This window comes from Typopeltis vanoorti, chromosome 19, assembly GCF_054136105.1.
Source record: "Typopeltis vanoorti isolate ZY-2024b chromosome 19, IOZ_Tvanoo_1.0, whole genome shotgun sequence".
In the NCBI taxonomy this organism is placed as follows: domain Eukaryota; kingdom Metazoa; phylum Arthropoda; class Arachnida; order Uropygi; family Thelyphonidae; genus Typopeltis; species Typopeltis vanoorti.
The window spans coordinates 99,870,172-99,891,467 of NC_143567.1; the positions used below are offsets into that span (position 1 = coordinate 99,870,172).

The 21,296-nt window shown below is 36.5% G+C and overlaps 1 protein-coding gene across 1 annotated transcript in view; it reads left to right on the forward strand.

The window, feature by feature from the left end:
• Nucleotides 1–21,296, forward strand: part of LOC150096390 (uncharacterized) — a 91,410-nt gene that overhangs the window by 16,022 nt on the left and 54,092 nt on the right. Inside the window, exons 2-3 of the mRNA XM_090409390.1 lie at nucleotides 5,026–5,151; nucleotides 17,324–17,418. Of these exons, the coding sequence (XP_090265516.1) occupies nucleotides 5,026–5,151; nucleotides 17,324–17,418 (221 nt within the window). The remainder of the gene's footprint in view (nucleotides 1–5,025; nucleotides 5,152–17,323; nucleotides 17,419–21,296) is intronic.

The window sequence follows — 21,296 nt, forward strand, 5'->3', positions numbered from 1 at the left end:
AAGGAGTTAGAGATGATAAAGGTGACATGAAAACGGAGAAAAAGATATCCTTGAAGTATGGAGTAATTACTTTGAAAAACTGCTAAATGAAACAAGCAGTGATGACAGCACAGTGATAAAAAAACACTGACCAGGCATGCAGTCAGGAATACATATCCATACTTGAAGTAGAAAAAGCCATCAAAGGCTTGAAATGTGGAAAGACAGCAGGAGTAGATGATATTCGACCAGAAATGCTGAAGTATGGTGGTATAAAAGTCTTACAGTGGCTGCACTGCATAGTTCAGAAAGCCTGGACAGAGGGACGAATTCCCGATGATTGGAGTAGAGCTCTCATAGTACGCATATATAAAAAGGGAAATAAAACTGAATGTGAGAATTACAGAGGTATTTCCCTACTGACTGTTCCTGGCAAGATCTATGCAAGTATACTTGAGAAACGGTTGAGAACAATTGTGGAAGAAAAGCTTGGTGAAGAAAACAAGCTGGATTCAGGCCAAATAGAGGCTGTCAGGATCAGATCTTCACTTTACGACAAATAGTCGAGAAAGCATGGGAATATAACAAAGAACTGTATTTAAGTTTTGTCGATTTGGAAAAGGCATATGACAAGGTGCCAAGAGAGAAGCTATTCAATACGCTGCAGTTATATGGTGTCAATGGGGCATTATATCAAGCAATACTTAGTCTTTATTTGAGTTGTAAGTCAGCAGTTAGAATTGAAGGAAGTACAGAAGTATGGCTTAATGTTAAATCTAGTGTGAGACAAGGATGTACATTATCCCCTCTGTTATTCATTATCTATATGGATCACATTATGAAGGAATGTGGTATTAAACCTGATATCAAAATTGGAGAAGTTAATGTCAGCTCTTTGCTTTATGCGGATGATGTTATACTTCTAAATAAATCTGCTACAAGTCTGCAAGATTCTCTGACTAAATTGAATTGCTGTTGTAATAGATATGGTATGAAGGTCAGCAATAAATAGACAAAGACAATGAAAATAGGCAGAATCATTGAAAATGTACTGTGTTGTGAATGGAGAACCTGTGGAACAAGTAAAACATTTCAGCTACTTAGGCACGATTTTTACTGAAGATGGTAAATTAAATATGGAAATAGACAACAGAATCGGCAAAGCTGGTATGGTGGGAAGTCAATTGAATAAATTCATATGGAATAAGAGAGAAATTAGTCGGAACACTAAATTAGCTGTATACAAGAAAGTGTTCAAACCAGTTTTAACTTATGGATCTGAGAGCTGGGTCAGAAGTAAAACACTTGACCAAAGACTAGAGACCGCAGATATGAGAGTCCTGAGAAAGATTAGAGGTGTGAACAGATGGCATCAATATCAATATCATATGAAAAATGAGGATATTGGGAAAGAACTTGACATTGTCAGCATCCAGGAATGCGTTAGCAGAGCTAATCTCAGGTGGTATGGTCACTTAAATAGAATGGGAGAGGAAAGATTAGCAAAACAAGTGTTCTCTGCCAGGTTGGCTGGAAAACGACCCAGAGGAAGACCAAGATATAGGTGGATTGATACGGTACAAAATGCCTTAGACGATAGAAATATAAGATCTGATAATGTTGGAGTCTTGACAAGTAACAGACTGATTTGGAGGAAAATTGTAGATAGGAAGTTAGTAATGATGTAATTTTTTCATGTAGTACTGTCATATCCTGTACACCCCTTGAGGGTACATGGCAGGAATTTGATGATGATGATGACAAAGACATCTTGGCTGCAATTATCTTTATCTAATTTATTATTATTAAGGGAGGCCACCAGGGAGTCAGGAACTCATCAAGGAAGACCATACTATTCGCACCAGGTGTCTTGCCTGTTCTTGAATTCATTCAGGTTACTTGCATAAACATCAAACAGCAATCCATTCCACTCATGTATTACTCTATAAGAGGAAAAATCTAGCTTTTGCTCCCCCTTCCTATTCATTCTCAACTTCCAAGGATACTCTTACATCCTTTCCCCATCTTTCATAAAATTAAAAAATTCCATCTTCTAAAATTTTGTATAACCCTTTCAGAAATTTTTAAGTCTCATTCATGTCATTCCTTTTTCTCTTGTTTGCTAGTGTCTGCAGCCTACTAATTCTCGATCTGTCTTCATAATCAGTATTCCACAACCCTGATATCATTTTTGGCACTCTCCTTTACACACACACACACACACACTCTTCACTGCATCAGAATCACCATGGAAACCAGGAGACCAAAACTGTATGCATTAATCCTAGTGAGGTCTTATCAAGTCCATGTAAAGAGGTAAAATGACTTATCTTTACATGTTAAGGTTCATTTCAGCATTGCAATTATTCTCTGAATTGTATTTACAATCTTTGCTATATGACCCTTGAACTTCAGCTTCCTGTCTACTAGAACCCCAAGATCCATAGCCTGATTAGTTTCTTCTAGTATAATCCCACCAATAATAATACGGCATTGAATATCTAATCACATCAGATTGAGGACTTCACATTTACTACATTGAACTGACATCCATTTTCCCATGACCACAGTTCTAGCCTATTCAAATCATTCTGCAAGCACTATATATCAGCAGAACTCATGATTACCTTAAGTGTCTTTGCATCATCAGCAAATAACGGTATGTCACATGTTAAATCCTTCCCAATATCATTAATGTACAGACTGCATAACTTTTTGATATCTGTCAGTGAGCCATCCTCTTATCCATGCCAATAGTTTATAATCCAATCTCATATTCTCCAATTTATTCAACAGTCTTCCATGCTGTATTCTGTCAAAAGCCTTAGCAAAATCCAAAAGTATCATGGTGTATCCATTCCCCTCGTCTAACTCAGTTGTAACATTATTATTAAATGTGGCAAGTTGCTAAAACATGACTTTCCCTTTGTCAACCCATGCTATTCATTGCAATGTAGAGATTCTCTGTCAACCCATTTCTGAATGTGAGCCCTAACCAGCTTTTCCAAAATCTTCACCACCACTCCTGAGACTCAGTTTATATGGCCTGTCCAAGAAATAGCCAGCTCAGCTGAACAGTCTTAGCATCTGTTCTGTCTCATCAGTTCCTATTGTAGAAATCTTATTCAGTTTGTGCAACAGCTCTAGTACTTCCTCCTGATGCACGTTTCCTCGTACAGTGAAGTGGTAGTGTTGAGTTCACTGTTGCATATACTAGGTTGATAGCTTTTAGCAAAATGGCTATTCATTAGTTGAACAATCTCTTTTGCATCAGTCACCTGCATGCCATCTGCATTCAGTAGAGTTATTCTTTCAAATTCATTCTTTCTTTTACTTTTCAGCATAATGATAGAATTCATTTGGGTTGTCTTTAACTTGCAGAGCCAGTTTCTTTTCATACTCAGACTTAGCTTTCTGGAAAAATTTAAGAAAATATAATGTTTTTCTTACATCTAAATAACTCAGTCTATCTTGCACATGCATAAAACAATAAATTCCCTCAGTATTGTTAACAAAAATTTGAAAAAATTGCTCATCTTTCCAGTGTTATGAATCAACTACGTTCACCAAATATTCTTGAACCTGATATTTTATGCTTGGATAAAATATAGATGAAAACAAACATATAGTTTATTAGGTCAACAGTTTAAACAAGAAAAGACAATTTAAAAATAGCTCCTTGATTTAAAATGGAGTTAATTTTTTGGGGGTGGAACCATCTGGCACCAAAATTAAATAAGAAAAGGTTAACTTTAAAAAAAAAGAAAAGATTAGCTCTAGATTTCCTAAAAAGGACTTGAGGAACAGTACCTTCACAAAATTATAGAAAATCATAAGCAAGGAAGAAGAAAATAGCTTTTGATTTCATTTTATATTAAAAAATTTTTTTTTTGTTTTCTCCATCCGCAAATGTTTGAGAATCAGTTGTACATTAGTACCATTATTTTAAACAACCAATCAAATAATTATTGCAGAGCTGAGGGGAGAACATATGCACAAAGCTGAAGTTATGAAAGTTGCTTGAAGATGTAGTGAACAAGTAAAAGAGGAAGTTTTTTTTTTTTTGTGGAGATCGGCAAATGAATTACGATGCACTGACTTATAATCACCTCTTGCAAATGATCTATCTACTATTACTGAAATAAGAGCCAACAGACTTCACTTCTGCAATGTAAAATGATTCAAAATTAAGTGGATATTGAATACCACATTATTTCTTAGCCGAATAAGAAACTCAAAGATAGGAAATCTAATCTAAGAGTTTCATGCCGAATATAGAAAACTGTAAAGTTCGGCGAGTCCAAGCGTATGCCAACACCTGGTAGTACAATGCTAGGGCAACTTGTAGTAAAGGTAGAGCAAGCTCCAATCACTGTCCTTAGTATTTACCCATAATGTAAAACAACAGCTTCTAGGAGATGTATTACTGTTCTACATTATGAGAGAAGGTCACTACCCAGACTGGTTTCGACCTTTTTTGAGGTCTCATCAGTGAGTAGGTAGACCTAGATGCAGTATTAAGGTCTCAATAGTCAGAGCTTATTTCTTTACTGTACGAGTTGCCAAAAGGTGCACAAATACAATTACTGAAATAAGAGCCAACAGGCTTCACTTTGGCGACATAAAATTATTTAAAATTAAGTGGATATTGAATACCACATTGTTTCTTAGCCTGAATAGGAAACTCAAAGATAGGAAATCTAATCGAAGAGTTGGCTTATGCTTGGACTTTCCAAACTTTATAGTTTTCTATATTCGGCATGAAACTCTTAGATTAGATTTCCTATCTTTGAGTTTCTTATTCGGCTAAGAAATAATGTGATATTCAATATCCACTTAATTTTAAATAATCCACCTACATTGCATTTGGATGCCAAGATGTTTCAGGTCACTGAAGTATTCTCAGCATTTGTTCCTTGTAATAAGTCATGTTATTGTGATGCCTAGAAAATTAGACCAAATGTGTCATTCTTTGACATGTATCATCTGTATTTCAATATTTATTTCTATGATGTTTATTATTATTATTTATTATTTTACAATTAGGAGAGTGATGATGCTTTGTTTGTTGAAAGCCAAAGAGATGAAACATCATTGTTTGAGGGAAGGCGAAGAAAGCAAAAAAATAAGCTGTTACTACATTTTCGGCCATCATATTGGACACTCAGGCAAGTTGCACATTGTTTTGTATAGTCTTTATTGCAATCCCAATTTTGAAAGTTATCCAAAATTTATAATACATACCCAGAACCCTCTCCTCATAAACCAGATCAAAAATGACCAAGCATGGTCTTTTTTGATCCGTTCAGTAAGCAGGGTTGTAAAGTGTGAGACTGTGAAACTTCATATTTTTTATTTATCTTTTTTTAACACGTTCATTGCCAAGCTGAAAATTGGAATTTCGTGTGGTGGCCAAATTTTTTTTATTTTTTTATTTAGTTTTTATTGTGCTCAAAATAAGTTCATCATCATCAAATTCCTGCCATGTACCCTCAAGGGGTGTACAGGATATGACAGTACTACATGAAAAAATTACATCATTACTAACTTCCTATCTACAATTTTCCTCCAAATCAGTCTGTTACTTGTCAAGACTCCAACATTATCAGATCTTATATTTCTATCGTCTAAGGCACTTTGTACCGTATCAATCCACCTATATCTTGGTCTTCCTCTGGGTCATTTTCCTGCCAACCTGGCAGAGAACACTTGTTTTGCTAATCTTTCCTCTCCCATTCTATTTAAGTGACCATACCACCTGAGATTAGCTCTGCTAACGCATTCCTGGATGCTGACAATGTCAAGTTCTTTCCCAATATCCTCATTTTTCATATGATATTGCCATTGATGCCATCTGTTCACGCCTCTAATCTTTCTCAGGACTCTCATATCTGCGGTCTCTAGTCTTTGGTCAAGTGTTTTACTTCTGACCCAGCTCTCAGATCCATAAGTTAAAACTGGTTTGAACACTGTCTTGTATACAGCTAATTTAGTGTTCCGACTAATTTCTCTCTTATTCCATATGAATTTATTCAATTGACTTCCCACCATACCAGCTTTGCTGATTCTGTTGTCTATTTCCATATTTAATTTACCATCTTTAGTAAAAATTGTGCCTAAGTAGCTGAAATGTTTTACTTGTTCCATAGGTTCTCCATTCACAACACAGTTGACATTTTCAATGATTCTGCCTATTTTCATTGTCTTTGTCTTTTTATTGCTGACCTTCATACCATATCTATTACAACAGCTATTCAATTTAGTCAGAGAATCTTGCAGACTTGTAGCGGATTTATTTAGAAGTATAACATCATCCGCATAAAGCAAAGAGCTGACATTAACATCTCCAATTTTGATATCAGGTTTAATACCACTTTCCTTCATAATGTGATCCATATAGATAATGAATAACAGAGGGGATAATGTACATTCTTGTCTCACACCAGATTTAACATGAAACCATCTTCCTGTACTTCCTTCATTTCTAACTGCTGACTTACAACTCAAATAAAGACTAAGTATTGCTTGATATAATGCCCCATTGACACCATATAACTGCAGCATATTGAATAGCTTCTCTCTTGGCACCTTGTCATATGCCTTTTCCAAATCGACAAAACTTGAATACAGTTCTTTGTTATATTCCCATGCTTTCTCGACTATTTGTTGTAAAGTGAAGATCTGATCCTGACAGTTTCTATTTGGCCTGAATCCAGCTTGTTCTTCCCCAAGCTTTTCTTCCACAATTGTTCTCAACCGTTTCTCAAGTATACTTGAATAGATCTTGCCAGGAACACTCAGTAGGGAAATACCTCTGTAATTCTCACATTCGGTTTTATTTCTCTTTTTATATATGGGTACTATGAGAGCTCTACTTCAATCATCGGGAATTCGTCCCTCTGTCCAGGCTTTCTGAACTATGCAGTGCAGCCACTGTAAGTCTTTTATACCACCATACTTCAGCATTTCTGGTCGAATATCATCTACTCCTGCTGCCTTTCCACATTTCAAGCCGTTGATGGCTTTTTCTACTTCAAGTATGGATATGTATTCCTGACTGCATGCCTGGTCATTGTTTTTTATCACTGTGCTGTCATCACTGCTTGTTTCATTTAGCAGTTTTTCAAAGTAATTACTCCATACTTCAAGGATATCTTTTTCTCCTGTTTTCATGTCACCTTTATCATCTCTAACTCCTTTTACAGCACTCTTTCCTCCATTCCTAAGCTTCTTCAACAACCTCCAGAATATTTTGCCACCTTCTTGATATTTATTTTCTATATTCTTGCCAAAGTCCTCCCATGACTTTTGTTTAGCTAGTTTTACACACTGTTTAGCTTTCTTACATTTGTCTCTGTATTCTGTAAGAGTAAAAGCTGACTTATTTGCCAGGAACTTTTGATATGATTTCTTCTTTTCCTTCACTGCCTCTTTAACTTCCTGTGTCCACCAGGGAGTTCTGATTTTTCTATCCTTGCAGACAACCTCACCACATGCCTCTCTGGCTGAATCAATCAGTGTTTTCTTGAAGGCTTGCCACTGAATCTCCAAGGTTTGGTTCCTGTTCTCAAACTCTTTCATTTTTTCTTCAATAATCTTTGTGTATTTTAGTCTACAGTTTACATCTGAGAGCTGCTCAACTTTTATTCGCTTTAAAACTTTCTTACATGTTATTCTTTTCAATATGAAATTCAATTTTATCCTGCTCAGGACTAAATAGTGATCACTTCCAATTTCAAATCCTCTGTACACTCTGGTGTCCTGCACCAGGGAGAAAACATCACTATCAACAATAACATAGTCAATGAGACTTTTCTTATTCCGTGCCTCTTCTCTCCATGTGAATTTATGCACATTTTTATGTTGGAACATGGTGTTAGTAATAACCAGTCCATGTCCTGAGCAGAAATCCAACAGATATTTGCCATTATTATTAGCTTTGCTCTTTTCTCCAAATTTTCCCAAAATATTTTTGTATGTCTCAAAATCATTTCCTACTCTGCTATTTAGATCCCCAACAAGGACCAACTTTTCCTTTTTCATTGTGTCAGTTGCTTTTTCTAGAGCGTCGAAAAATTCCTCCACTTCTGCCTTAGTAGAACATTCTGTGGGACCATAAGCACAAATCAGTCTCATTGTCCAGTTCCCCATTCTCATATTTGCCCACATTACTCTACCAGAGACTGACTGCCATTCAAGAAGATTAGCCTCATATTTTGTGTTGAATTCTATGGCTACTCCTTCTTTTCCTTGATTGTCATTGCCTGAATATAACATTTTGTATTTATTGCTCAGAAAGATCTCACCAGTTTTGGTCTTTTTTGTTTCAGTCACCCCTATTATGTTGATCTGGTACTTATCTAATTCCTCAGCTAGCTCCATTTCTTTGCCATTCAGGCTTCTTACATTGATAGTACCGATCTTTAACTCTGTTGATGTTGAGTTGGGGTTTGTTTTCAGATTTGTTCCAGTAGCTGACTTTTCGCTGTTCGCCCTGGTTCCCTGGCGAAAACAACGGGGGCCTTGTTTAACCGGGCGACGCCCCAGCCGGCATGAAATTTTGTCATGTTGTACCATCATTTTTTATTTTGGTTTAACCAATAAGAATACAATTTGGTCGGCTAAATCCCAAATTGCCAGCCCATCCTCGTTCGTTCAGTATCAAAGTAGATACCCAACAGGGTGCACCACGAGAAGGTGAGGATTGGACATTAGGTCAGAAGCCCTGGTCGGTTCTCCGCATTCCTTTAAAGGCTATGTGGAGGTCTCCTCTCAGTTATACAGCTTTGAACCTTAAGCACCCCTCAAAATAAGTTAAATATATTATTTATATGCTTTTATTATTATGTACATAGGATTTATGTACTCTAAATATCTATTACGCGATATCGCGTGATATGTAATTCGGTCAAATAAGTTATATATTTTACAAATAAAAACATTTAAATATAATAATTATAACTTTAATTATCAGTCTTTTATAATCACATAGAATTTTCAAAAATAACGTACAATTAGAAAAAAATAATTATCAAAAATCAACATTTATAGGGAACTTACTTAAAAAAAAAAAAAAAAAAACAATACTCAAAATAAATAAAAACCAAACTTCAAGCACGCTAAATCAATGAATAACTAAATAAAATCGTCGCGTCGTTGCCTTCTCCGAACGCCCACTGTGCACACTGGCTAACATAAACAGTAGACAATGGCTGACGGCCATCCCCACTCCATGAAAGTCGATCCCTTCCCTAGTGGCCAATATAAATATTACGCACCATTTCGCTGTGGCCACTACACTATTCCGCTTAGAAACTTGATAGTGACGTCCACACGATAATGCGTGATTGTCCGAACGATGAGAACTCGCATCACGCGATATCGCGTGATCGCCAATGAACGTTTTGGCAAGAGAAATGTCCTCACAAAACTCTGTATGAATCAAATGCATAGAAAACTAGAAGACTGTAATTTGTGCAATATAAGGAAAAATAGGTCCATTCTTAAACGCTGAACTTTGATAGCTCTTATTATATATATAAAAAAAAAACACTTTTAGAATATTTGGTTTTTTTGCCACTGTAAATTAGTTCCACTTTTATTGGTAATATGGTGAGCACAATCACGTTTGCAATCATATTTTTTCTAGTCCAGGCCTGTTGAAACAGTTTTGGATGTCCCTTTTTGATTTATTGAATGCATTATAGCTATATTGATTGTTTTCATTAAAATCATTCATTAATGAAGTGTGGCTTCATTTATGAGGAAATAGAAGTTGCATAAGGAAAGTGGTGAACATGAAGGGTATTATGTAGTTTTTAATCGGCCCACTTTTCCATTCTTTTTTGTTTCCTGCTAGCAGTGGTTAAATTCACCTGGGCTCTCCGGGGCAGGCCCCAGCAAAACAGACAGCAATGGCAAGTTATTAAGACCTGCATATGATTCGTGTGGTATTAACAAAAGGTCACGCAACTGAAAGATAAAAGCATAGCAGACAATTGAGTTGAAATGCTAGCTCTCTTCAACAGAATTCCACATGTGAAACTGCCATAACAACATTCACTATATATATATATATATATATATTTCTTAGTTTTAACACGTTTACGAATTTTAACACGTTTGGTTGAATTTTATTGCTGTTATGCAGCAGGCAAACAGCACACATCTAATTAATAACATAGTTTTTAGTTAGATACTGTGTTTGCCAGTGCATCGTATGGTTTTGCTTGAGTCTATACAGCATAGTTTCTATATGATGCCACATGTGATTCAATTAGTGTTGTTTTTATTCCAGTTGTCTCTAATTGCATTATTTGTTGAGAAATATATTACACAGACTGCTCATACCTTATTCAGTGGCATAATAAAAATACTTGTTTTTCTTGTCTCTGCAATATAGTGGCTATTGGGAGGGTGTGTTGTTTACCGCTGCAAGCGAGTTACTTTCGCCCCAATGTAACTTAATGTTTAAGCTTTTTTTCATGTGCGAGAAATGCAAAACTTTTTAATTTCTTTTTTCAAAAAGTAAAATCAGGGGTGTGAGTTATATGCGAGGGAGAGTTATATTCGAGTAAGTATGGTATTTCAACTATGGATAAGTAAGGTATCTTCTTTAAATGGAAAAATAGCATGGACTACAGTGATAATGCAAAACGAGTTTGTAATGACAGTTTGTGTGTAGTTTCTGAAGAGAAAAAGGTCTAACGAATCCACAGAAATACAGAATTCCTATCAGTTGCAATGCGATAATATTAATACGCTGAACGAAAGGAAAGATTTTCTGGCTTGCTGGACACTCGACCAGTGGATTGCATTCAAAGGTAAATACAATTGGTTATTTTGTAGGAACATTTTCTGTTTTGTGACTTTTCTTCCTTAATTGTAATTATGCCTACATTATTGTTATTATTCAACAGTTATTTACAGTTTTGAATGTGTATACAAAGTCATTATCAGCAGTCGCCTGATTATGAACGCATGATGAAAGGCACAGGGAGGTTTGGAGCTTCCCCTGATAGCTTTCAAAGGTAAATACAATTGGTTATAGGGGCCCCGGAACTTATTTGTTTAGAATTTATCCACTGCCTGCTAGGGTTAAGGACTTTCATTATGAGATGTTTGCAGTGTGACACTTTTAAAAATCTTCGAGGAGCACTGGCTGACTACACTGTAACTACCTCTTTATTAGAGTAAAATTTTCTCCTAAGTATCATAAGCATTGTCAATACTGGATCACAGACCAGCAATTAACAACTTTTGACTGATCCATTTGAAAAATACAAAGTTCTTTGTTAGCCAGTTGCAATCAAAATTACCAAGTTTTATATATTATTATTATTCATTACTTCCATGGAGTCACAAGACTCATATTGGGAGGCCCAACCTAGAAAACACAATCTTTATTATTATTATTACGTGACATCTCATTGAGGGAGGGCACCTACTCTACAACTCTTTGTCTCCATCACTCAATCCACCAACTACAACGAACCACAACTATCATCATCATCTACACTGCCATCTACCGTCCACTACCACCCCCATTAGTATTTTCATAGATGATCGCAAACATCCATGCCCAAGGCAGGATTTGAATCACAGCCTTTTGGCTGGAGAGCAGATATGCTAACCACTCGTCCAACCAGGTCTTTCATATCACTCCTTGGACACATTGACCATTCATGCTCTCACCACTATCAGGCAGTGCTTTCCACAATTTAACCACCCTTCATGCAAAGAAGTCACTCCTTACCCTCTTGCTCACAACTTCCTTTTGCAACTTTGATGGAATGGTCCCCTTGCCCTTGATCTTTTCCCATGTTCCACCAAACAAAAGAACGCCAGTGTTAACCCTGTAACTGCCTCTTTATTAGTGTAAAATTTTCTCCTAAGTATCATAGGTATCATCAGTACTGGATCACAGAACAGCAATTAAACAATAACAGACAATTCTAAAAAGTTCCACCTGAATAACTAAATTGAGGTCAATAATTTCCTAACTTATTAAAAAAATTATATAACAATACAAATAAACAAAATAAAATTAGGAAAGATTTGCAGGTTTAAAAACTACTATCTCCCACAAAGGCAATACACATAGACTACATAGACTATTGTATCTGTTTAAGTTTGGACAGTGAAATTCCTTATGAAGAAACCATGTTTCTTTATAAAGGCATTCTGTGAGGAACCAACTTTTATGATGGACTCTTGTTTTGTTCCAATAAACTCCATGTTTAGTGTCAATAGCATGCTTTGCCAGTTCAGGCTCGTGGTATTTAATACAAGACTTATGTTCTTTTAGTTGAATAAAAGCAGATCTTCCAGTTTGTCCAAAATAAGATAACCCACAAGAACAAGGAATCTGGTTGATGCCTGGATAACTGAGAGGCAGAAACTTGTCCTTTTCTGATGGAGTGAAAGGCAACAAAAATATTCAGTGGTTTTAAAACTTTCAGTAGTGTTCAGTAATACTGTGCACATAAGGGATAGGAGTGAGAGTTATTTCTTCTGTACTGGAAGAGGTGTAGAGATACCACAAATGTTAAAAGCTTTTTTGATGTAAGAATCCTTAAAACCATTAGATAAAAAGGTGGAATTAATATGGAATTAATTAAGAAAGAATGAATTCGAAAGAATAACTACTGAATGCAGATAGTATGCAGGTGAGATTGTTCAACTAATGAGTAGCCATTTTGCTAAAAGCTTGGTGTATGCTATGCTATCAGCTTGGTATATGCAACACTGAACTCACTGCTACCTCTTCATTGTATGTAAAAACTCATGTGAGGAGGAAGTACTAGAGCTGTTGCACAAACTGAATAAGAATTCTATGATAGAAACTGATAGGATATCATCATGGATGCTAAAAGACTGTTCAGCTGAACTGGCTATTCCTTTGACCAGGATATATAATTTGAGTCTGAGAACAGGAAAGATTCCATAGGAATGGAAAGAACATATAGTAATTCCATTACACATCAGTGGTGCAAAGACCGATGTATCCAACTTTCAATCATTCAGTATCTCAGGAGTGATGGTGAAAATTTCGGAAAAATTGGTTAAGGTTCCCATTTAGAAATGAGTTGACAGAGAATCTCTACTTTTCAATGAACAGCATGTTCATTGAAAAGGGAAGATCATGTTTTAGCAACTTGATAACATTATAATAATGTTACCACTGAGTTAGACAAGGGGAATGGATGCACCATGATACTGTTGGATTTTGCTAAGACTTTTGACAAAATACGGCATGGACAAGTGTCGCATAAATTGGAGCATATGAAAACAGATTATAAACTATTGGCATGGATAAGAGGATGGCTGACTGATTAATATCAAAAAGTTGTATATTGAGGGTGTGAATCTGCAAAATTCAAGGTAACCAGTGATGTGCTTCGAGATTCAGTCTTTGGTCTATTGTTATTCAATCTGTCTATCTAATTGTCAGTCTAATGACAGTGAAAAGGATTTGACATATGACATACTGCTATTTGCTGATGATGATGCAATGGTAGATAGGGTAATCAGGAGTGTTGCTGATATGCAGTACTTGCATAATGATTTGAATAGGCTAGAATTGTGGTCATGGGAAAATGAATGTCAATTCAGTGTCAGTAAATGTGAAGTCATGCAATTTGATGTGATTGGATATTCAATGTCATATTATATATGTGGGATTATGCTAGAAGAAACTGATCAAGCTATGGATCTTGGAGTTTTATTAGACAGGAAGTTGAAGTTCGAAGGCTATATAGCAAAGATCACAAATACAACTCAGAAAATAATTCTTCTTATTCTTCTTCCTTTTCCCCTCTTTTTCCTTGCGGTGTCGACGGTTTTCTATTCATTTAACCTCAGCCGTACACAAAGTGGTTAGTCCTATGCCTCCTGGTGTTTCCTATGTCTGTAGAGGCATTGAGTTCTCAAGACCGGTTTGCCTGCTTGCAGAATGAAAACCCCAGATAAACTGGGGAGAAAAACCCTGCAGTCCATGCCCAAGACCAGCTAACTTGGCTATGTCTGAGAAAGATCCTAAGCTCCTCATGTCAGCAACAGGAATTGAACCCAGGACACTCCTTTCTCATGCATATGGTTGCGAAGTGCATAGCCACTCAGCTAACCACGCAGACCCTCAGAAGATAATTATAGTGCTGAAACAAACCTTTACATGCAAAGATAAAGAAGTAATTTTGTTTCTTTACAAGGCCTAGATAGGACTTCACTTGGACTATTGTGTGCAAATCTGGTCTTGTAGTTTTCATGGTGATTCTGATACATTGCAGAGTGTGCAAAGGAGTGTGTCAGAAATGATATTAGGGATGTGGAATACTGATTATGAAGAAAGACAGATTGAGAATTTGTATGCTGCAGACACTAGCAAACATGAGAAAGAAAGGTGATATGATTGAGACTTACAAACTTCTGAAGAGGCTATACAGAATTTCAGTAACTGGAAGTTTTCATTTTATAGAGGATGGAGAAAGGATGTGAAGGCATCCTTGGAAGTTGAAAATGAGTGCCATCAAGAAGGGGGTTATGGCTAGATTTTTCTCGCAAAGAATTGTGCATGATTGGAATGGATTGCCATTGGATGTTATGTGAGCAAGTAGCATGAATGAATTCATGAAGAACTGGTATGACTGCTGGTGTAAATAGTATGGCCTCTCTTGATGAGTTACTGGTCTCTCTTAATAATAATAATAATAATTAAGTGGTATCTTATGATAAATAGTACATGAGCAATTTGCTGATATTGCTCATTTACATGTGTATAGCCCAGCTCAGAAGGTCTCTGACCTTCTGAGCTGGGCTATAAATAAATCATTTGATCAAAGACTGGAGACTACAAATGTGAGAGTTCTGAGAAAACTTAGAGCAGTGAAAAGTTGAGAACAGTGGCAGATTCATATTAGAAATGAAAGTTTAGGAAAGAACAATGCATTGTTAGCATTCTGAGATTGTGCAACCAGAGATGATTTGAAGTAGAATGGTCACTAAACAGAATGGGAGAAGAAGAAAGATTAGCAAAACAGGTTTTTGATGGTGGATGCAGGCAAAAAGACCAAACAGCTTGGTGGATCGATGCAGTTAGAAGTGCATGCGTTAGAATACTGAAATATAAGGTCTGACAGTACTTTCGTGCTGACAGATAAAGAATAATATCTCCAAAAATTGTCAACCTGAAGTCAATACTAATGTAAAATTTTCATGTAGTACTGGCATAGTATTCGGTACTCTCCTTGAGGATACATATCAAGAATTTGATGATGAATTTAAGTTTTTATTAGATGTTAAAATAATATACAGATAATATTCCAGAAAAATTAGTTTAAAAAACAGGAATTAAACCTTGCACTCAGTTTCAAACTCTGAAAACTGATTTATTCAGCTACAGACATGTTAGAAGTTATTTAGAAGAATACAAAAATCCAGACTTAATGATGGACTTCAGAAAATTTTCCTAGAAATGCCAAAAGTAAGTTGAAAGTTCTTAGTAAGTTGGCCTGTGCCAGAGAATCCAGAGGAACTTAGAAACTAAGTGTGAAAGTAGCAAAATAAAAGTCGCAATCAGATTTTTGTTTGGCCACAGTAAGAATATAGATGATGATAAATATCATAAATGTGCCAGTATGTTCTGAGGGTTATTGAAGAGGCTTAGAAAAATATCCAGAGTAATTATCCTGAAAGATTGATAAATTAAACTGTGATAGAACAGTAGTAGAAAATGTTCAAGTGGAATGCAATCAGGAGTACATATCATTACTTGAGATAGTAAATGCCATTTAGAAGCTGAAACGTGGAACTGTTTGCAAATGATGCAAAATTGGGGAGAACAGAGTCAAAGCAGATGTTATTGCCTTACAGGAGGACTTGAATAGATTGTATGAATGGGAAAGTAAGTGGAACTGTCAATTCAGTATTGTAAAGTGTAATGTTTTGAAAGTATACACTTGTGTGGAAACTTTGAAGGAGATGAGAATTCTCAGAGTGGTGGCAGATAAAGACCCATAATTTAGGGGCCACATTGTAGCGAAATTGACACATGGGATAATGGCAATGATTCGGATGACTTTGACATGCAGAAATGAAGAGGTTATGATTGCATTGTATAAGGTGGAGAAATGATTAGGCATCATATAGATTATTGTGCACAGGTTTGGTTACCTTGTTTTCATGGCAATGAAATGAAAATTAACAAAGGTGTTAACTGGTATTTGAAATGTGGAGTATTGAAGACAGATTGAAAGAATATAATGTTCAAAGTCTCATGAATAGGAGGAAGAGTGGAGATATGATTGAGACATATAAGTTGGTCAGGGGTTGTTACCAGATTAACAATGAAGAAATTTTTCATAGAATGGGAGGAAGGGGCCATCTCTGAAAACTGTATAAGGAGGATGTGAGCAAAGGAGTGAAGAATAGGTGTTCTTTAATGAAGGTTTATTTTCTTGATCATGAGAATTAATAATAATATTTTTGGTTTACAGATCAAGTGTTGATCAATTTTATTAACTTAACCAACTAGTTTCGCCACACTTTAACTGTTGGCGTCTTCAGGGCACTTACTTATAGGCTGAAACAATTTCACAATTTAGTTATTCCTGTCAGTTTTATAGTTACACATAATTGTGAGATTGTTTCAGCCTATATGTAAGTGCCCTGAAGATGCCAACAGTTAAAGTGTGGCGAAACTAGTTAAGTTAATAAAATTGATCAACACTTGATCTGTAAACCAAAAATATTATTATTAATAAGTGTAAATAAGTGTTCTTTGTATGGAGAGTGGTTGCTAAGTGGAATGCAGACTCATTGAATTAGTTTAGGGTATGGTTGGATGAGCTTTGTGTGTAATAGTATGTTACCTCCCATGATGAGTTTCTTCTGATGACTCTGTGGAGTCAAATGTTGATAATAACAACACATGACTAAATGAACATAGAAAATATGTTATCTACACTACAGCTGTTCTGGGATGACAGATTGCCAGAGTAGTAAAAATCTTTAGTAGTAAAATGTAGTAGTAAAAATCTGCTAAACTATTTCTGGCTGCTAGAGCTCTATAACAATCCCAGAATCTAAAATCTGGGAGGAAGACTATCATCTTGAGATCCTCATTTGAATTCATATTGCCACCCATGATCAGCTTAAGTCTCCCAGTGGAATGCTAATAACAATAATGATAAAAATGCTTATTACTTATTATTACTAAGAGTAACTCAGCTTATCTTAATATTGTTTTCAAATCATACATCTCAATATCGGCAGTCATAATTTCATATAATAATAATTTACATAATTTTCAATATTTGTTTTCAATATATATTTGGCTTTCAGAGAGAAGAAAGCTTTGCTTCAAGGCCTGAAGAAATATGGGTTTGGTGATCATGAAAGTATAGCAAAAGAAATTGAAACTAGAAATGCCAATGAAGTGTGGTATGTAATTATTTTGTTAATTTTATGTATAATAATAATAAGTGAACTGTTATTCTTTTGATTAGAAGCTAAATTGTCTTTTGCAGTCTCATAGGAATCCCTCCCTGTCCAAAAAAAAAAAAAAAAAAAACCTGTGAAATATAAATGCCTTTTCTTTGGCTTTCTATTATTATTATTATCATCATCATCAACACCTGACCTCTATGGAGTCAGAGACTTATCGTGGGAGGTACTCACTATTGCATACAATGCTCATCCAACCGCATCTTAAACTGATTCAATGTGTCCACATCCACAACACGCTCAGGCAATGCATTCCACTCACCAACCACCTTCCATGCAAAGAACCTGCTTCTCACTCCTTTGCTTACACCCTCCTTATACAGTTTCCAGCAATGGTCTCTTGTTCTACTCCCCTCTCCCATTCTATGAAAAATTTCTTCCATGTCTACTTGATAACAACCCCTGACCAGTTTATATGCCTCAATCATATCCCCCCCCCCTTTTCCTCCTATTCACGAGGCTCTGCAACTTACATTCTCTCAATCTGTTCTCGTGCTCCACATTCCAAAGACTTTTGGAATGTGGAGCACGACTACCTTTGTGAATCTTCTCTGTACCCTTTTCAACATATCCTCGTCACCATGAAAACTCAGTGACCAAATCTGTGCACAATAATCCATATGAGGGCTGATCAAGGCCTTATACAATGGAATCATAACTTCTCTATTTCTGCATGTCAGGGTTCTCCACATCATTGCCATTATTCGATGTGATGTCTTCACAACTTGTGCAATGTGGCCTCTGAATTTCACGTCCTTGTCCACCATCACTCCTAGATCTCTCATCTCCCCTATTTCTATTAACACGTTCGCTGCCAACTACAAGTATACTCGTAGTTGGTATATGAGCCTCACAAGCCAGATACGAATATACTTGTATGATGCTTACTGCCGGCAATGAGATTACCCGTACTGACCTTGAAAAAGTGAAAATGCTTGGCTTGTGTAGCTAGCAGCAAAAGTGTGTATACTCGTAGATGGTATATAAGCCACACAAGCCAACTACGAATATAGTCATATGTCGATTACCACTGGCAACGAGATTACCCGTACTGACCTTGAAGAAGTGAAATTGCTTGGCATATGGGAACAAACTATGCCCGAGTAGTGTGGCAGCGAACGTGTTAAAGTTTCCCCGCCAAATGTATACTTTGCATTCCATCGTTGCTTACCAAATCTCAAAACCTTACACTTGTCACTATTGAACTGATAGTTCCACTTACCTGCCCATTCATGCAATCTGTTCAAGTCCTGTTGTAAGGCATTAACATCAGCCTGACTGTGCATTGCCATCTGCAAACAGCTGGATATCACTAGGTAAACCTAACCCACCCAATATATTATTAACATACAAATTGAACAACAATGGCCCCAAAATTGATCCCTGTGGCACACCACTGGTAACCTTTCTCTTTTGAAATACTGCACCCTTGTGGCTCTCTCTTTGGCTTTCTGTTGTCCTGACCGCATGTTTCTTTCTTTGGATACACTAATCTGGTTCAAGTTGATGTTCTATTTCATTCCAGAGGTATTTTGTTGGTTTCTGTTAGGGATTATATAGGCCAGTTGTGCTTTTCTACATTTTCCTCAAACTATTTTGTAGTAGCCTGTAGTCTGAGATGCTAAATAGTGCTGTGAAAGAAATGTGACTTTTGTAAAGCCCCACAATATGTTGCATATGTCACCATTCATCCTCCCAGGCATTAAAGTCCATGTGTTAAGGCTTAAGTGTTGGATAATTAATTATTTATCAAAATGTGGATGAAAGATTGAGTCTTTTGTCCACTTGTTTCAAGAGCAAGTCAGTGTTCCACATATTTCTCAAGCATCCACCACAGTAGCCCATCTGGTCAGAAAAGGGTGTAGCACAATTTGTCCCTCATGGACTTTACACTACAGATCAGTTACAGCCCTCACATCAGTGCAGCCTGTGTTGATTGCTATGGTTTATGTTCAGTATAAATAGCAAATATTTTATTATCATTGATTCTAACAGGCCCTATGCATATAACTATGCTTTCTATGAAATGTGCATGTGTTCTCCTGGCCTGACTGTGGGATTCAAAACTTAGGTTTATGTGAGAAAAACCTTTGCCCCTTTGTATGAGACCAGCTAACTCACCTTCAGTTAAAAAGCCCTGAATAAGGTTCTTCACGTCCTGGAGAAGAATTAAATCCAGATCTTTCCAACTGAATAGTATTCTTGAGGGGTGCTTAAGGGTCGAAGCTGTATAACTCAGAGGAGACCTCCACATAGCCTTTAAAGGAATGCGGAGAACCGACCAGGGCTTCTGACCTAATGTCCAATCCTCACCTTCTTGTGGTGCACCCTGTTGGGTATCTACTTGGATATTGAACGAACGAGGATGGGCTGGCAATTTGGGATTTAGCCGACCAAATTGTATTCTTATTGGTTAAACCAAAATAAAAAAAATGATGGTATAACATGACAAAATTTCATGCCGGCTGGGGCGTTGCCCGGTTAAACAAGGCCCCCGTTGTTTTCGCCAGGGAACCAGGGCGAACAGCGAAAAGTCAGCTACTGGAACAAATCTGAAAACAAACCCCAACTCAACATCACCAGAGATAAAGATCGGTACTATCAACGTAAGAAGCCTGAATGGCAAAGAAATGGAGCTAGCTGAGGAATTAGATAAGTACCAGATCGACATAATAGGGGTAACTGAAACAAAAAAGACCAAAACTGGTGAGATCTTTCTGAGCAATAAATACAAAATGTTATATTCAGGCAATGACAATCAAGGAAAAGAAGGAGTAGCCATAGTATTCAACACAAAGTACGAGACTAATCTTCTTGAATGGCAGTCAGTCTCAAGTAGAGTACTGTGGGCAAATATGAGAATGGGGAACTGGACAATGAGACTTATTTGTGCCTATGGTCCCACAGAAGGTTCTACTAAGGTAGAAGTGGAGGAATTTTTTGATGCGTTAGAAAAAGCAACTGACACAATGAAAAAGGAAAAGTTGGTCCTTGTTGGGGATCTAAATAGCAGAGTAGGAAATGATTGTGAGACATACAAAAATATTTTGGGAAAATTTGGAGAAAAGAGCAAAGCTAATAATAATGGCAAATATCTGTTGGATTTCTGCTCAGGGCATGGACTGGTTATTACTAACACCATGTTCCAACATAAAAATGTGCACAAATTCACATGGAGAGAAGAGGCTAGGAATAAGAAAAGTCTCATTGACTATGTTATTGTTGATAGTGATGTTTTCTCCCTGGTGCAGGACACCAGAGTGTACAGAGGATTTGAAATTGGAAGTGATCACTATTTAGTCTTGAGCAGGATAAAATTGAATTTCATATTGAAAAGAATAACATGTAAGAAAGTTTTAAAGCGAATAAAAGTTGAGCAGCTCTCAGATGTGAACTGTAGACTAAAATACACAAAGATTATTGAAGAAAAAATGAAAGAGTTTGAGAACAGGAACCAAACCTTGGAGATTCAGTGGCAAGCCTTCAAGAAAACACTGATTGATTCAGCCAGAGAGGCATGTGGTGAGATTGTCTGCAAGGATAGAAAAATCAGAACTCCCTGGTGGACACAGGAAGTTAAAGAGGCAGTGAAGGAAAAGAAGAAAGCATATCAAAAATTCCTCTCAAATAAGTCAGCTTGTGCTCTTAGAGAATATAGAGACAAATGCAAGAATGCTAAACACTGTGTAAAACTAGCTAAACAAAAGTCATGGGAGGACTTTGGCAAGAATATAGAAAATAAATATCAAGAAGGTGGCAAAATATTCTGGAGGTTGTTGAAGAAGCTTAGGAATGGAGGAAAGAGTGCTGTAAAA